The sequence below is a fragment of the Notamacropus eugenii genome, chromosome 3, assembly GCF_028372415.1.
Source record: "Notamacropus eugenii isolate mMacEug1 chromosome 3, mMacEug1.pri_v2, whole genome shotgun sequence".
In the NCBI taxonomy this organism is placed as follows: Eukaryota; Metazoa; Chordata; class Mammalia; order Diprotodontia; family Macropodidae; genus Notamacropus; species Notamacropus eugenii.
The window spans coordinates 430,050,813-430,065,064 of NC_092874.1; the positions used below are offsets into that span (position 1 = coordinate 430,050,813).

Below are 14,252 nucleotides of genomic sequence, written 5' to 3' on the forward strand. Positions count from 1 at the left end.
AGAATGCTTGGTCTGTTGGAGAGGAAGAAGCTGTCCTCTGGATACTGTCTTCTAGCCCTAATTCTGGGCCTGTTGACAATTGAGTTTGAATGTTTCTGTCTCCTGTCCCTACATCTCCATACGTGACCTCTGTCCCCTTGAAACCTCCAACGATAAGTGAACAAGCATAAAGAAGACTGTCTCTGGGTTTAGCTGTTCTCCTCTGCTGATGAAAGGTTGACTCCACCTAGGCAGCCTTTCATATTCTCCCATAGTACATCCAAACTCAATTTACTTTTCATATAAATTTTGAATTGTATTATATCCAGGGCCCAGTTTTTTGACTCTCCTATACTCCTATTTTTTTTTTTAATCAGAGTCTAATTCCCCTATAGGTAACAAGTTGTTTTGAGGTATCATCTTTGTAGGGTCCTCTCCATACATTAGAATGATGCCAATCTAATCTTTTAATTACTGGATTCAGGGTGAATCTCCATGAGTTCACTGTATTATGTTTTCCAGAATTGTCAAGATTTCAAAGCAGGGCACTATTTCCAGGGTCAGAGTTATAGCTCTGTTTCTCTCTGGGACTTTTTGAGCTAAGTCTGTAACAAGGTGGTAAGACTCTCTTAACTGGCTCACATAAGTCTCCTTCCCCCAAAATCACATGGCAATGTGCAGCCAAGATTCTTGCCCAAATATCAATCTGTGAAGAGTAAAGTCAGTGGCATCATTCCTGGTGGCACTGGAAATGCCACATGATGACTTTACAGAGACTTTGGTTTGTGCTCCAATGCGCCTAGTATGTTTAGGAGGGTATAATTAAACCACCATGCCTTGAAGATAAAGGGAAGTAAAAAGAACAAGCATTTACCAAGTGCCTACTATGTGCCTGGCAGCAAGGTGGTACAGCGGATAAAGCACTTGACCTAGAGTCAGGAAGACTCATCTTCCTAAATTCAGATAATGCCTCAAACATTTTCTAGCTGTGTGACCCTGGGCAAGTCACTTAACCCTTTTTGCTTCAGTTTCCTCATCTGTAAAACTAGCTGGAGAAGGAAATGGCAAACCACTCCAGTGTCTTTACCAAGGAAACCCCAAATGGAGCCATAAGACTTGGGCATGACTGAAAAGCAATTGAAAAATAGTAACAACTGTGTGCCCCACATTGTAAGTGCTAAGGTATAGGAGGCAAAGGAGAAGGCATGGTAGTAATTTAATAACATCAGCTCTATGCTCTCATTAGTCACAAAGACCAGAATTCCTTAAAATAAAAACTGCACTGAATTCCATGGCTTTTAACAACTCTCTGACCATATATATACTGACTGGTGAAGAAAGATCAATACATGTGGAATCGCCTCAGTCCAAATCTCAGCCTTTCTCTTTCTGACTTACGTAACCTTGGCAAATCACTTTCTTTTGTCTGGCATCAGTTTCCCTATCTGTAGAATGAGATGATTGACCTATATGACCTCCAGTTTCCCCTTTTCCCTTCTAAATCTATGACCCTAATCAAGTAGGTTTTAGGGGATCTTCTACTCGTCTTCAGCCTGTCATAGTTGCTGCAGTAACAAACAGACCAACATGTGTATTTGCCTTGAGGACGCTAGCCAGCCACCACACCTTTGATCACTGCTTTCTTCAATATTCTCCCTAGTCTTTTTACAAAACTGGAGACTTTCTTACCCTTTTTTTTGGGAAGTAGTAAAGAAGTCTCACACTTCAGTGGTCTCATTCCCATTCTGCAAGTCCATCCTTCCTTCTTGGTGAAATACCTCATTATTTTTAAAAAATTGTGCCAAGAGTTGGGGCTGATAAGTAGCTTCCACATCTCTGCCTCCCCATATGCACTTACTTGATTTGTTTAGGGACTTGGGAGGACTCTAAATACAATCTCAGACAGTATATTCAAGGCAGCAGCTACATTGACTTTCCTTCCCCAGCATGTTATATCTAGCCCCAACTCCTTCCCCATATCAATGGAGAAGTCTCATCTATTAGTAAGCAACTGTCATGGCTCACTTCTCACCCTCAAGCACACATGTAATGGTCCTTAGATTTGTCTTCTTGCTGTTTGCAGGTGGTGCTGGTACCCCTCATGCAGAAACACAATCTTGGAAGATCCTACTTCCTCCCTTCTCCCTCCCAAATATAACCTTTCTATCAGTCTCCTTCCTGATATGAAGAACCTGGATACCCTTTGGATGCCCCACAGGGATGATCTGGAAAATTCAATATCTTGCAGTGCCCAATCCTAGAACCAACTCCCCTTATAAGCATGAGCCCATAAAGCTGAGAATGTACTTTTATTTATAAGCTAATAAATACAATAAGGAGTGGCAGTTATGTCTATAGAAAACTGCACTATTTTCCTCCTGTGCTCTTTAGGGCTTAGAACATTTCTTTCCCATCTGGGTCAGCATTCCCTGTTGGGGCTTAGAGTTTAAAAAATTCCTTCCCAATTCTCCCTCCCCTGCTCACTCATGGTAGTTGGGATGGTTCTAGAAATGAGAAGAAATGGCATCATGTTCTTCCAGTTGTGGTACTTAGATGCTGTTATACTTATTCCCATCCCCCCACCCTCACAAGAATATTCTTCACCTATCCAAATCCTACACAACCTTTAAAGCTCAGCTCTAAACCTTCTTCATCTAGGAAGCCTTCTTTGACTGTGCTAGTCCATGCAATTTAAACTTGGAAGAGATCTTAGAGATAAAAATAACTTTACATAATGCATTAAGGTCTGCAAAGTACTTTGTATACATCTCATTTGATCACCTAGTCCAGCTCATTCATTTTACAGATAAGGAAACTAAGACTCATGAAGCTAAATAACTTCCCTGGAAAGTATATGGGAGGCTGGGATTTGAACCCAATTTTCCTCTAACGTCCATTTCTCTTGTCATGGTGTGTGTTCATCCTTCGTTGCTGAAGAAGACCATGCCATCAGAGAAATAATGACATGACTTGCACTTGACTTTGTTTTGAGTGAGTGAGGACTGTGCAGGTCACCAGCCTCACTTCTCCTCCAGAGCCATTTGAATCCAGTGACCAGATATCCATCAGGATGACTGGAGATGACCCAGGATGAGACAATTGGGGTTAAGTGACTTGCCCAAGGTCACACAGCTAGTGAGTGTCAAGTGTCTGAGGTGAGATCTGAACTCAGGTCCTCCTGACTCCTGCACTGGTGCTCTATGCACTGCACCACCTAGCTGCCCATCTCTTGTCATTGCATTATGACTATTCTCAGAGCTCCTATAAGACTTACTGTCTCATTTGTCATTTGTCATAAATGTGTGCTAATGTGCTCTGTTTAATGGAGACCTGCTTCTCCAACCAGACTGGAGGTTCCCTAAGTATGAGGAACATGCTTCATTCCTCTGTCTAGCATTTGGACAAGTACACGGTAATAACTGTCCAGAGTTCCAGAATCTCAGAGATGAACAGGGTCTCAGACACCACCTAGCCTAACTCAATACCTGTGCAAGAAGCCCCTCTCTGATGTATTTAACAAATGACCACTTTCACTTTCTTTCAAACTTTGCTTGAAGACCTCCGGAAACAAGGACCCCAGTAATTCCTGAAGTAGCCCATTTCACTCTCTGATCATCTTCATTTTAGAAAGGTTTTCATCATAACAAGTCTACATTTTTGCCACCTCCACTCATTGATCCTGGTTCTTCCCTCTAGGGCAAAGCAGAAGTTGATCTAATACCCTATTCCATTTCACTGTCTTCCATATACTTGAAGATAGCTCTCATGTTTTCCTCTAAATCTTTTCTTCCTTGGACTAAGCTCTCTCAATTTCTTTGGATGATTCTCATACGACAAGATTTCGGGGACCCTTCACCATCCTGGAAGCCCTCTAACTCACCAATCTCTTTCCTATAATATGATCCCCAGAAGAGCAAACAATACTTTAGTGATGGTCTAACCAGGGCAGTGTACAGTATAATATGGAAGACAGGACTAATCCTTTCCCTAGACATGGGTGCCATGACTCATTTCAGCCTAATGTAGCAGTATATTTCTGGCCTCCATATGAAGCTGGTGGGTGATGGAGTGGATAGAATGATGATCCTGGAGTCAGAAAGTCCTGAGTTCAAATGGAACCTTGACCCCGGGCAAGTCAATCTCTCCCTGCCTCAGTTTCCTCAACACTAAAATATGGAAAATAACAGCACTTAATAAATAGTTTTTTTCCTCAAATTTAGATAAAAATGGTACTTAATAAGTTCTTTTCTCCTTCTCAAACGTGGATACCAATATCACTTAATAAATGCTTTATCCCCCTTCTTCACTCATGTTGAATTTGGAGTCATCTCAAATTCCAAGGTTATTTTCTGATTAACTGCCATCTAATCATAGTTCCTTCAGCTTGTATTTGGAATATTGAGATTTTTCAAATGCCAGTGTAGGACTTTACATCTATTCCTATTAAATTGTGTCTTATTAGACTTGGACTTATGTTCTAGTCCATTGAGATTATTTTTGACCCTGACTCTGGCATCCAATGTGTTAGCCAATCATCCAATGAGGAGGCTATCCAATGTGTTAGCCTCCTCATCTCTTTTAGGGGTCATTGGTTGCTTTGCTTGGTGGTAGGAATTTCTTCATTCTCATCTCATTCCATCCCCATCTCTTTTTTCACTCATCAGAGTGTTCCATAAAAGTCCTTGTCGGACTTTGAAATCATATAACAACAACAAATAATAATAATGCAGCTAGCATTTTGTAGCCCTCTAAGGTCTGCAAAGTACTTCACAAAAGCTATCTCATTTGATCCTCACAACAAGTCTAGGAGGTAGGTGTTATTATTATCCCTTTTACAGAGGAGGAAACTGAGGCAGACAGAGGTTAAATGACTTGCCCAGGTTCACACAGCTAGGAAGTGAGCCTAACTATGTAACCTCAGCACCTGATGACTCTATACCAGGACCAGATACTCACCTTGTATAATTCAAGAGGAGTTGGTGACATGATTTCCAGCATTTCCTCCTGGACTGCCTGCATTTTCAAGCCTTCCTCGACTGTCTTGGTGGTAACCACATGGCCCTCATTTGAATCCCGGGTCCCCTGCTGGAAGGTTCCTTTCCACCAGGGGCTTCGTCCAGTTGACCCTGACGATGAGTCCAAGGTCACAGGGCTGCCATCTAGGCCCAAGCTGTGCACATTCCCTGTCATGATGGAAGCCTGTAGAGAAGTGAGTTAAGCAAGTATTACCGGAGTAGTGTAAGTGACTGTATTGGGATAGACCCAGAAAGGGCCATGTACTACTGAGGACTAGGGAGGAATGGGAAGGTGGGGTTCTTTGAATAAAATACCGGATCCTTAATAGGTCGAATACAAGGTTAATGTCCTTGTGCCTGGCCTGTCACACAACAGCTGTGTGACCCTGGGCAAATCATCTTTCTAGGAGTCAAGTTGTACTCCTGTAAAATTATAGGGTTGGACTAAATGATCTTTCCGGTCCATTCCCACTCCTTCACTTTGTGTCCAAAGTTCTAGAAAAGGGGGACAAATTCAGGCATATTTACATTAGAAAATCTAGAGGGCCAGGTCAATACCAGGATTTAGGTCTGGTCTGATAAGTACTCAGAGTATTTGGTACTGAGTATTGTAACTGAATGACCACTAGGAGAGCCTCTCTGCCCAATGGCCCCTGTTTCTGAGTGCCTGCCATATTCACTGTGAAAACTGCATTCATTTAGGTCTTTCAGGATTTTCACACCGTAAGTGAGGAAACAATGAAATTATGAAGTGATGGAAAGACCAACTGACTAAGCGTCAGGACACGTGGGGTTGAATTCTGGTTCTTTTTCTTACTACATGAGAGACCTTCGTCAATAGCAATCTGAATTACTAGCATTTATGTAGTCTTTTAAGGGTTGCAAAACACATTACATATGCTAACTCATTTGATCCTTGTGACAGCCCTGTGAAGTAGGTTCTGCTATTATCCCCATTTTACAAATTAAAAAAAACCAAAAAACTCAGGCACAGAGAATTTAAGTGACTTGCCCAGTGTCACACAGCTAGTAAGTGTTTAAGGAAGGGCTTGAACTCAGGTTTTCCTGGCCTTAAGTCCCGTGCTTGTAACCACTGGGCAACCTGGCTATCACTTAGATTCCGTTTGCTCATCTCTAGGATAAAAGATTGGACTAGACGTTCTCAGAAGGCCCTTCCAGCTTCAGTAGTCTGTGAATTGAAAATGTAGCTATTCCTGTGAGGGAAAACTCTTTAAGCTATTGTCGCTATTTAGCCCCCTTAGTAGGTCAAGGACCTCAGGAAACAAGAGACTGGATGGGAAATAGGGGAGTCCGAGGATTCCTCATGTTCCCTTTTCTTGGCCATAAGAAGGGTCCCAGAGGAGGTAATAACGTGATTCACAGTAACCTAGAGGTGATTCACAGATCTATTCTGAGCCTTGGTGCCATTCTGACAAATGATTTTTTTTTTGAGCCTCAGCATAGCCTCCATCCCCAAATAACCTTCATGAGCGAGTGCCCAGAAGGCCATAGCCTGGACCTAGCCGTAGGAGCCTCAGGCTGAATTGCTCACTAATGGAAGCATCATGGCTTAATAAATAGAGAGCTGGCCTTTAATCCAAGAAGTTACCTGAGTTTAAGCCCCACCTCTGACACATCCTGATTGTATGACCTTGGGCAGAGACTGTAAGTAGTAGGGAAGCTGCCACCTCACATTGGTGGAGATGAATTTCCCCATCTGGGAGTTTCTTATACAAAGGAAATCATAGGTCTAGTCTCTATCGCACTCCCGTTCTCACCCAAATCCTAGCCATCTGTAATGACTCACCTGGCATCCCACCTCCCCCTGGAAACTTTCTCAGACTACTCCAACCCACACTCTTGTCCCTCATCTTTGAACACCTATTGCACATATAGTCTAACATACTTAAGTAGCCTCTAATATATGCGTTGGGGCAGCTTGGTGGTGTAGTGGATAGAATGCCATGCTTGGAGTCAGGAAGACTCACCTTCATAAGTTCAAATCTGGCCTCAGACGCTTACTAGCTGTGTGATTCTGGGCAAGCACATGGGAAGTGTTCAGAACTCCAGAATCTCAGAGCCCACCTAGACTAACTCATACCTGGCCAAGAAGTACTTCTCTGACATGCTCAACAAGTGGTCATTCAAACTTTGTTTGAAGACCTTAAGAAACAAGGACCCCAGTAACTCTTAAGGTAGCCCATTTCACTTGACTCATCCTAATTTTAGGAAGTCTTTCGTCATAGCAAGTCCATGTTTCTGTCACTTCTACCCATTAATCCTGGTTCTGCCCTCTAGGGCCAAGCAGAAGAACTCTGTTTGCCTCAGTTTCCTCATCTGTAAAATGAGCTGGAGAAGGAAATGGCAAACCACTCCAGTGTCTCTGCCAAGAAAACCACAAATGGGGGCACAAAGAGACATGACTGAAACAACTGAACAGAAACAATAAAATGTGTTATTTTTCCCCAGTTAGAGTGTAATAATATTGAGTCTCATTTATGTATAGTCTTAAAGTTACAAAACTCTTTTCCCATAACAACTTTATAAGGTAGGTAGCAAAAATATCATCCCTATTTCTCAGATGAAGAAACTGAAGTTCTGAGAGGTTAAGGGATTTCCCCAGGGACACACAGCTAGTAAATAAGAGGCTGTATTTGAACTCAGTCTTCCCAATTGCATGTCCAGCAGTCTATTCACTGGGCCAGCCCTCATTCTTTAAGCCCACTTTTTTCTTGGCTTCCATGTCATTCCCTTCCCTCTTGGTTCTCTTTCTACACCAATAACCACTCCTCTGTTTTCTTTAACATCTCATCTTCTACTTATCCCCTAAATGTGGGTGCTTCTCTAAGGTTACACCAATATTCATATCCTCTCTCTTTACAATGCTCTTTTGAAAACATTCTCCATTTTTTCATGCTTTCAACATTCATCCATTGGCAAAAAGTTCCCAAATCTGGGTCTCCATCCCTATCCATCAGACTCGTATTTCGATCTTCCTTTTGGGGAATCTCCTTTTGGATGACTTGTAGTCACCTCAAACTCAACATAACCCAACCCAAACTGACCAATTTATCTCCAGAAATGAAATTTATTATCTTCCCTCCTTTTAACTGTCACGTTTGTCAATGGTATTACCTCTCTCATTATACAAACTATACACATTGAGCTTTAACTCTATGTGGAGGATGAAAGAAGATTCAGTCACCACAATCATTGATAATTGCCTTCAGGACCAATTTAAAATCCCCTCATTGATTTATAGTCATACCTTTCATGGTCCAAAATTAGTATTCCCCTGATAGACCCTTTACTTTAGCCCAGAATGCATTTGGGTCTCTGAAAAAAAATTAAATCCAGTCTCTAAGGACCAAGATTTATTACTACTGGGAAGTTTGAAAAAGATCATCAGATTTAGAACTGGTAATGACCCTGAATATTAGTTATCTCAGCACCCTCATTTCATACATGTATCACACCTGAAGCCCAGAGATGTAGAGGGATTTGCTGAAAGTCATACAGGATGTAAGTCAGAGCTACGAATCAAGCCTAGATCCTCCAATCCCAAAGTCAGCTCATTGGCCACTCTACTACATTGTATTCTTTGAAGACTCTGAGAGGTTGTCCCATAATAGGAATTCCTTCCATGCCTCAACTTTATGGATTGCCTCCCAAAAGTGATGGCATTTGGGAGAATATATAATACATGACATGTCCATAGGAAGTTTAGCAGATCAAATCACTTCCACCTAAATTGTATTTGTGTTGCGAGTGTGTTTACTCTTTAGTTCTCGGGAGCTCTTAAGAGCAGTATTTTACACACACACACACACACACACACACACACACACACACACACACACACACACACACGAGCCATCTTAGGTTTTAAAAGTAGAGATGACTTTCCTGAGAGCTCATCTAAACATTTTACAGAGAACAACATGGAGGCCCAAATGGGTTAAGTACAAAAGTGTATGGAATCACACAATTTGAATCTGGTCTCTGCCCATTACTACTTATGAGACCTAGAGGCAAGTCATAACCTCTGAGCTTTAGATCCCTCATCTATAAAATGAGAGGGTTAGACTAGAGGGCTGCTGAGGTCTCTTCTTATTTGAAATCAGTGTGTGTGTGTGTGTGTGTGTGTGTGTGTGTGTGTGTGTGTGTGTGTGTGTGTGTATAATACTGATCTCCAGGACAAATCTTGGATGACCTCCTAAAGGATGCTCTAATTCTGTGTCTATGATCTAATGGTCCTAAGATCCAGGGTCCCACAGGCAGCTAGGATGCAAATCCAGGTCATCTGGGTTCCAGTTCCATTTTTCCTTCTTTTTTTATATTATCTTATTTTTTATTAATTTATTTATTGGTGTTATATGTTGGTTATATTTATTTATTGGTGTTAAAAAATAGCAGATAAAGTGAATATTTCCATGACGGGAGCAGAGGACTGCACATGAAACTGTGATTCTGTCATATATAGCTTGTTTTTCTCTCGAAGACATTGTTCCATACTGCTTCATTGCTCATCTCCCTAACACAACTGAAATTGCTTTCTTGAGGTTCAATAATAACATTCTAATCACCAAATGCATTGAATGACCTTTTCTTCATCCTCATCTTCATAGGCTCATATGATCCTATATCTAGAGCAATTCTGCCATATAAGACATTCAACATGCAACTTTCAAAGCTGACTTGCTTATCTGTGCTCCCTTCTATCATCCTTTCCAGTATTCCTTCCATGGCTCTATGCAGTGCCTTCTTGCCTGTGATGAGTACTAACCTATCAAATATTTCCCAGAGGCCTCAGGTAGATCAACAGCCCATGGCCTTTCAGACCTCTAATGCCAACCACTAAATGCATGTACTTACCTCAATCTCCCTCAGAAGCTCAGACTGGCCGCATGTTTCCAAGTCCTCCAGAGCTTCTCCAAAAACACGCCAAAAATTATCCTCATGTGCGGGCTCCGGGCCTTTGTGGCGGCCGGGGAATCTGTTGTAACGTAGGAACCAAAGATTGTCAGCGCTCGCTCTTCTCGGGGAGGACGGAAGCCAGAAAGCCTAGCTCGCGGGGACCGCCAGCAAAGCAGAGACTTGAGGAGTCTTCATATACAAAAGCAAACAACATGAACTTTTCATCAGGCAAGGGAGTCCCAAATACAAAACCTTCATGCATTTACTACCAGGGCAACCGGCCCCTTCAGAGGATGCCTGAAGTTGGTGTAGCAATGTCAAGTTCGAGAGGGAAAAAAAACGAAAATATGCCTGAAGGAACACTGGAGGTTTGGGAAGACTTTTTTTGGTGAAATAGAAAAGTGAAAAGGAAAAAAAATGATGCATTATGGGTGAACCAGGAGCTTCAGAGACTGGTTAGTACAAGGGCGGATGAGACAGGGCTGAGAGCTGAGACACAGAACACCTGAGAAGAGAGAGAAAAACACAGAGGATACAGACAGGGTGAGAAAAATGGTAACTACATAGTAGGTCTCCAGCAACTCAAAAACAGAAAGGATGTAATAGAAAATGGTGGTCTTTGACCAGACACACAAATTCTGAGTGTTTCAATAAAATGTATTCACAATATGACTTGGACTCGTAGAATGTCAAGGCTAGAAGGAGCCTTAGAACACAGGATGTCAAAGTTTAAAGGGTCCTTAGAACATAGAACATCAGAGCTGAAAGGGACCTTAGAACACAGAACATTAGAGCTGAAAGGGATCTTAGAATATAAAATGTCAGAACTGGAAGGGACCATAAAACATAGAACATCAGAGCCTAAAGGGGCTTTAGAATATAAGTCAAAACTGGATGGGGCCTCAGAACATATACCACTAGAGTTGGGAGGGACCCTAGAACATACACTATCAGGTATAGAAGTAAAACGTAGAATATAGAAAAGTGGAACATGGAATGTTGGAGCTGGAAGGAATTTTAGAAACCATTTAGTTTCTAGCCTCTTCATTTTATAGATGACTAAACATGCATTTCCCCAGAAAGAAGAAATGATTTGGTCAAAGTCATGTTTTTGGTGAAGTCAGGACTAGGACCTATGTTTCTTAATTCCCAGTCCATCCCTCTTTCTACTATACCTTGCAAATACACATGGAAATCTAACCATTGTCATTTAGACTGTTGTAGAGTAAGACCACTAGTTGGCTGTTGGTCTTGGGAATGTGCCACATGATTACACTGTCTACAAGGTGGGTAAAAAAAGAGTTGAAGTTCCAAATGTCAGAAATATTCTTGAGAGTTTATAGTTTGAAAAATGGAGGATATGTCTGAAGACATGAAGACACTGGAATCATGAACTTGAAACTGAACCATAGTATGTGTTTCATGGTTCCATGATAATTATGTCTGAGGTATCCATGAGTAGGATGAAGAGGATGACCAATGAAGGCCTACTTTGATGCCAAGAACAGGGACTAGGAATTTTATTCTCTGGGACAAACAGCATCAAATTTGCATGGAACAAATATACCCTGAAATTAATTTTAAAAGAAAAATTCCTTTGAAGAGGGTGGTGGGACATCATAACATGGCAGAGAAATAGACAGCCAGAGACCTCTGAGGTACAGAGCTTGGAATACTCTGAGGGAGATCAGGAGGCAGCTAACCTTGGGTGTGGGTAGGGTATCATTGCCACGGGCAGTTTTCTGTTTTAACTGGTTAACAGCACCTCCTGTATTTGGCATCCTGTTGCAAAATACTATTTGTCTCACCCTTGTTAGAAACTTTGTTGATGCATCTTATGGCGGGGAGTTCTCAATGGGACAAATACCAGGCCCTACTAAGCTAGAATAGTTTTTAATATGAATTCAGATTAGGACTAGCCTCCCTAATCTTACAGTCATATCAACAGAAAGTTAGCCATCAGGCAATGAATTACTCTGGCCATGCTTACTCATTAAGACTGACTCATACCCAGAATATGACTTACGTTGGTGGAAGTGTCCTCATACTGATGAAATCATGAATCTTTTGAGCACTGAAATAGTCCTAAAGTATTCCAGAGTACAACACATGTGTGCTTGGCTGTATGTTGTCTGAGATTCTGACTAGGAGGTGATAGCAAATATTTTAAACATTAGCTTCTTTAAGGCACATGCTTCCATACTGTCATAAAAGACTGGTAGCAAAAATGTGTATCTATTTTTTTGAAATACCCTGTACATTTCTAATTCTATCCACAGCCGACAATAGTAGATACCCACTGATTAAATTCCTGGGGAACTTTTTTGGCTAAAGTTTGGACTGAGTTGCCAACAAGGAGAACATGAAACCAGTCATGAGGAAGCTTCCTTCTGCCTCATTTTCAGTCTCCTTATTATAAAGAGAGGTGCCCCTTTATTCACCCCTGAGTTGCATGCACTGGGTTCATTTTCTCTAGGGTTACCAAGGGCAGGAGGTAGAGTTTGGTGCTTTGAGGTTATGGACTCTACAACCCTCTGAAATATCTGGGAAAATATGAGGAACTTCTTGTAAACCAAAATCTCATTCTTGAGAAGTTACCCATCAGGGACATATCTACCCAAATGGAAAAACAAATAAGCCAAAAAACAACTATGAGAAAGGAATTGCCTTGTGACCCGTACATAGTCCTGGAAGAAGCTGCTGAAGGAGCTTTCTTGGTTGAAGTGGCCATAGGGACTTATCTCTCCCTCTCTGGTGCTAAGCCCTGGATCAGATTTCATTTCACTTTCAAAACACATAACCACTGCTCATAGACATACGCTTTATTCATTCTGAAAGTTGCCAGGAGCTAGTCCTTCCTTGGGGTAACAGCTGGGTTTCATCAGGTACCTAAAGGACACCAGAGGGTCCTGGCAACATCCATTCTTAAGTCTCTGGTCCCAGATTTCTGGAAAAGAAACAACTTAGACTGGAGAAGCCAAAAATCAATCTCTTAGTGAGAGAACATCTGGTTTGTGTTTTGCTATGGCTTTCACACAGCTTTTCAGAGGCACGGGCCAGGACACTGCAGTGATATGAAGTTTAGCTTGTTACTGCGTCCTGGCGTCTTAATGGGCACCCATTTCTTCTCTCTTAAAGTGTGTGTGTAGGAGGTACAGGGTGGGAGACTTATGGGATATATAGACTCATCATCATCATCGTCTTCATGCCTAAGGACCAGACTTTGGCTCATGATAACTTACATTTGCATAGTGTTTTACAAAATTTACAAAGCATTTGCCTCTTAATAAGGTGGTAGGGACAAAGAAAGAAGAGAAAGGAGGGTAGGTTGTGCAAGTGTTTTATAGAGAAGGGAAACTGAGGCTTGAGGGATGATCACAGTTCTCAAAATGTGCTGAAAGGGACCTTAGACCAGGGAGAAGCTGTTGAGCTGGGAGGGGCCTTAGAATGCAAAATTTCAGAATGGGGAGGGGCCTTAGGGGGGGAGTGTTAGGGCTGGGAGGGGCCCAAGAGCTCCTCTAGTCTAATTCTCTCCTGAAATATGGAATAAGGTCCTGTTGGTACCAGCAGCCATTGGTTTGTTTAATATGTTCACCTCCCCAGGTTATCCCAATCATCACTCCCTTTTCAGCAACCAGAAATAGGTTAGAGTGGCACAGAGACGGATGAAGGATAGTGAGGATTTCCTTTGGCGGGGAGGTAGTCTCTCTCATTCTTTTCATCAGAAGGCAGGCTCAGGGTCTTATTGAAATGAACAGTTCTCCTTTGTCAAAGAGTTCTAGGAAGAAAGCTAATGAGCAAATGGGATAAGAACTGTTTCCTGCTCCCAAGCAGAGCCCCAAGGTCCTAGACCATGTCTGACCCAAGGTGGGTCCCCAGGTTAACTGAACAAGCTTTTCTGTAAATGGCAGCACACATCCAAAGGACCTTACTCTTACTAGACAAGAATAAAAGGAGACAAAATCCCAGAGAGATAGGGTCCTGAGGCCAAGGTAAGGGTGGAAGGAAAGGAAAGGACCAGGAGATGACCTGTGGACAGACGGCCCCCTATTGCTCTCAGAATGGGAGGAGAGGGCACCTACCCACTGGAGGTCCTGGACTGAGCCCGACTGATCTTGGCTTTCTCTGTTCCCTATTCCATGTCGTGATTTTTTTGGGGAAACAGCTTTTAATTTAGCCAAACTCAACAGTTGCATACGTCTAGTTTCCTTAGATCCATGGTTCTTAGCTTGGGCTCCATGAGCCTCTTTTTCAAAAGTTCCTTTCTTTAAAAGGATCAATTACTTCATTTATTTGTAATAGTTAATGGGTTTTTTCATGTAAAACATATTTCTTTGATGA

General features: G+C 42.0%; 1 protein-coding gene across 3 annotated transcripts in view; it reads right to left on the bottom strand.

The window, feature by feature from the left end:
• The window catches only part of GRIP2 (glutamate receptor interacting protein 2), a 402,651-nt gene that overhangs the window by 9,016 nt on the left and 379,383 nt on the right, over window positions 1–14,252 (bottom strand). For all 3 annotated transcript variants that reach the window (XM_072598378.1, XM_072598380.1, XM_072598379.1), the window contains 2 exons: window positions 9,870–9,990; window positions 4,936–5,178 (listed from right to left, as the gene is read on the bottom strand). In XM_072598378.1, coding sequence (XP_072454479.1) covers window positions 4,936–5,178; window positions 9,870–9,990 — 364 coding nt within the window. The remainder of the gene's footprint in view (window positions 1–4,935; window positions 5,179–9,869; window positions 9,991–14,252) is intronic.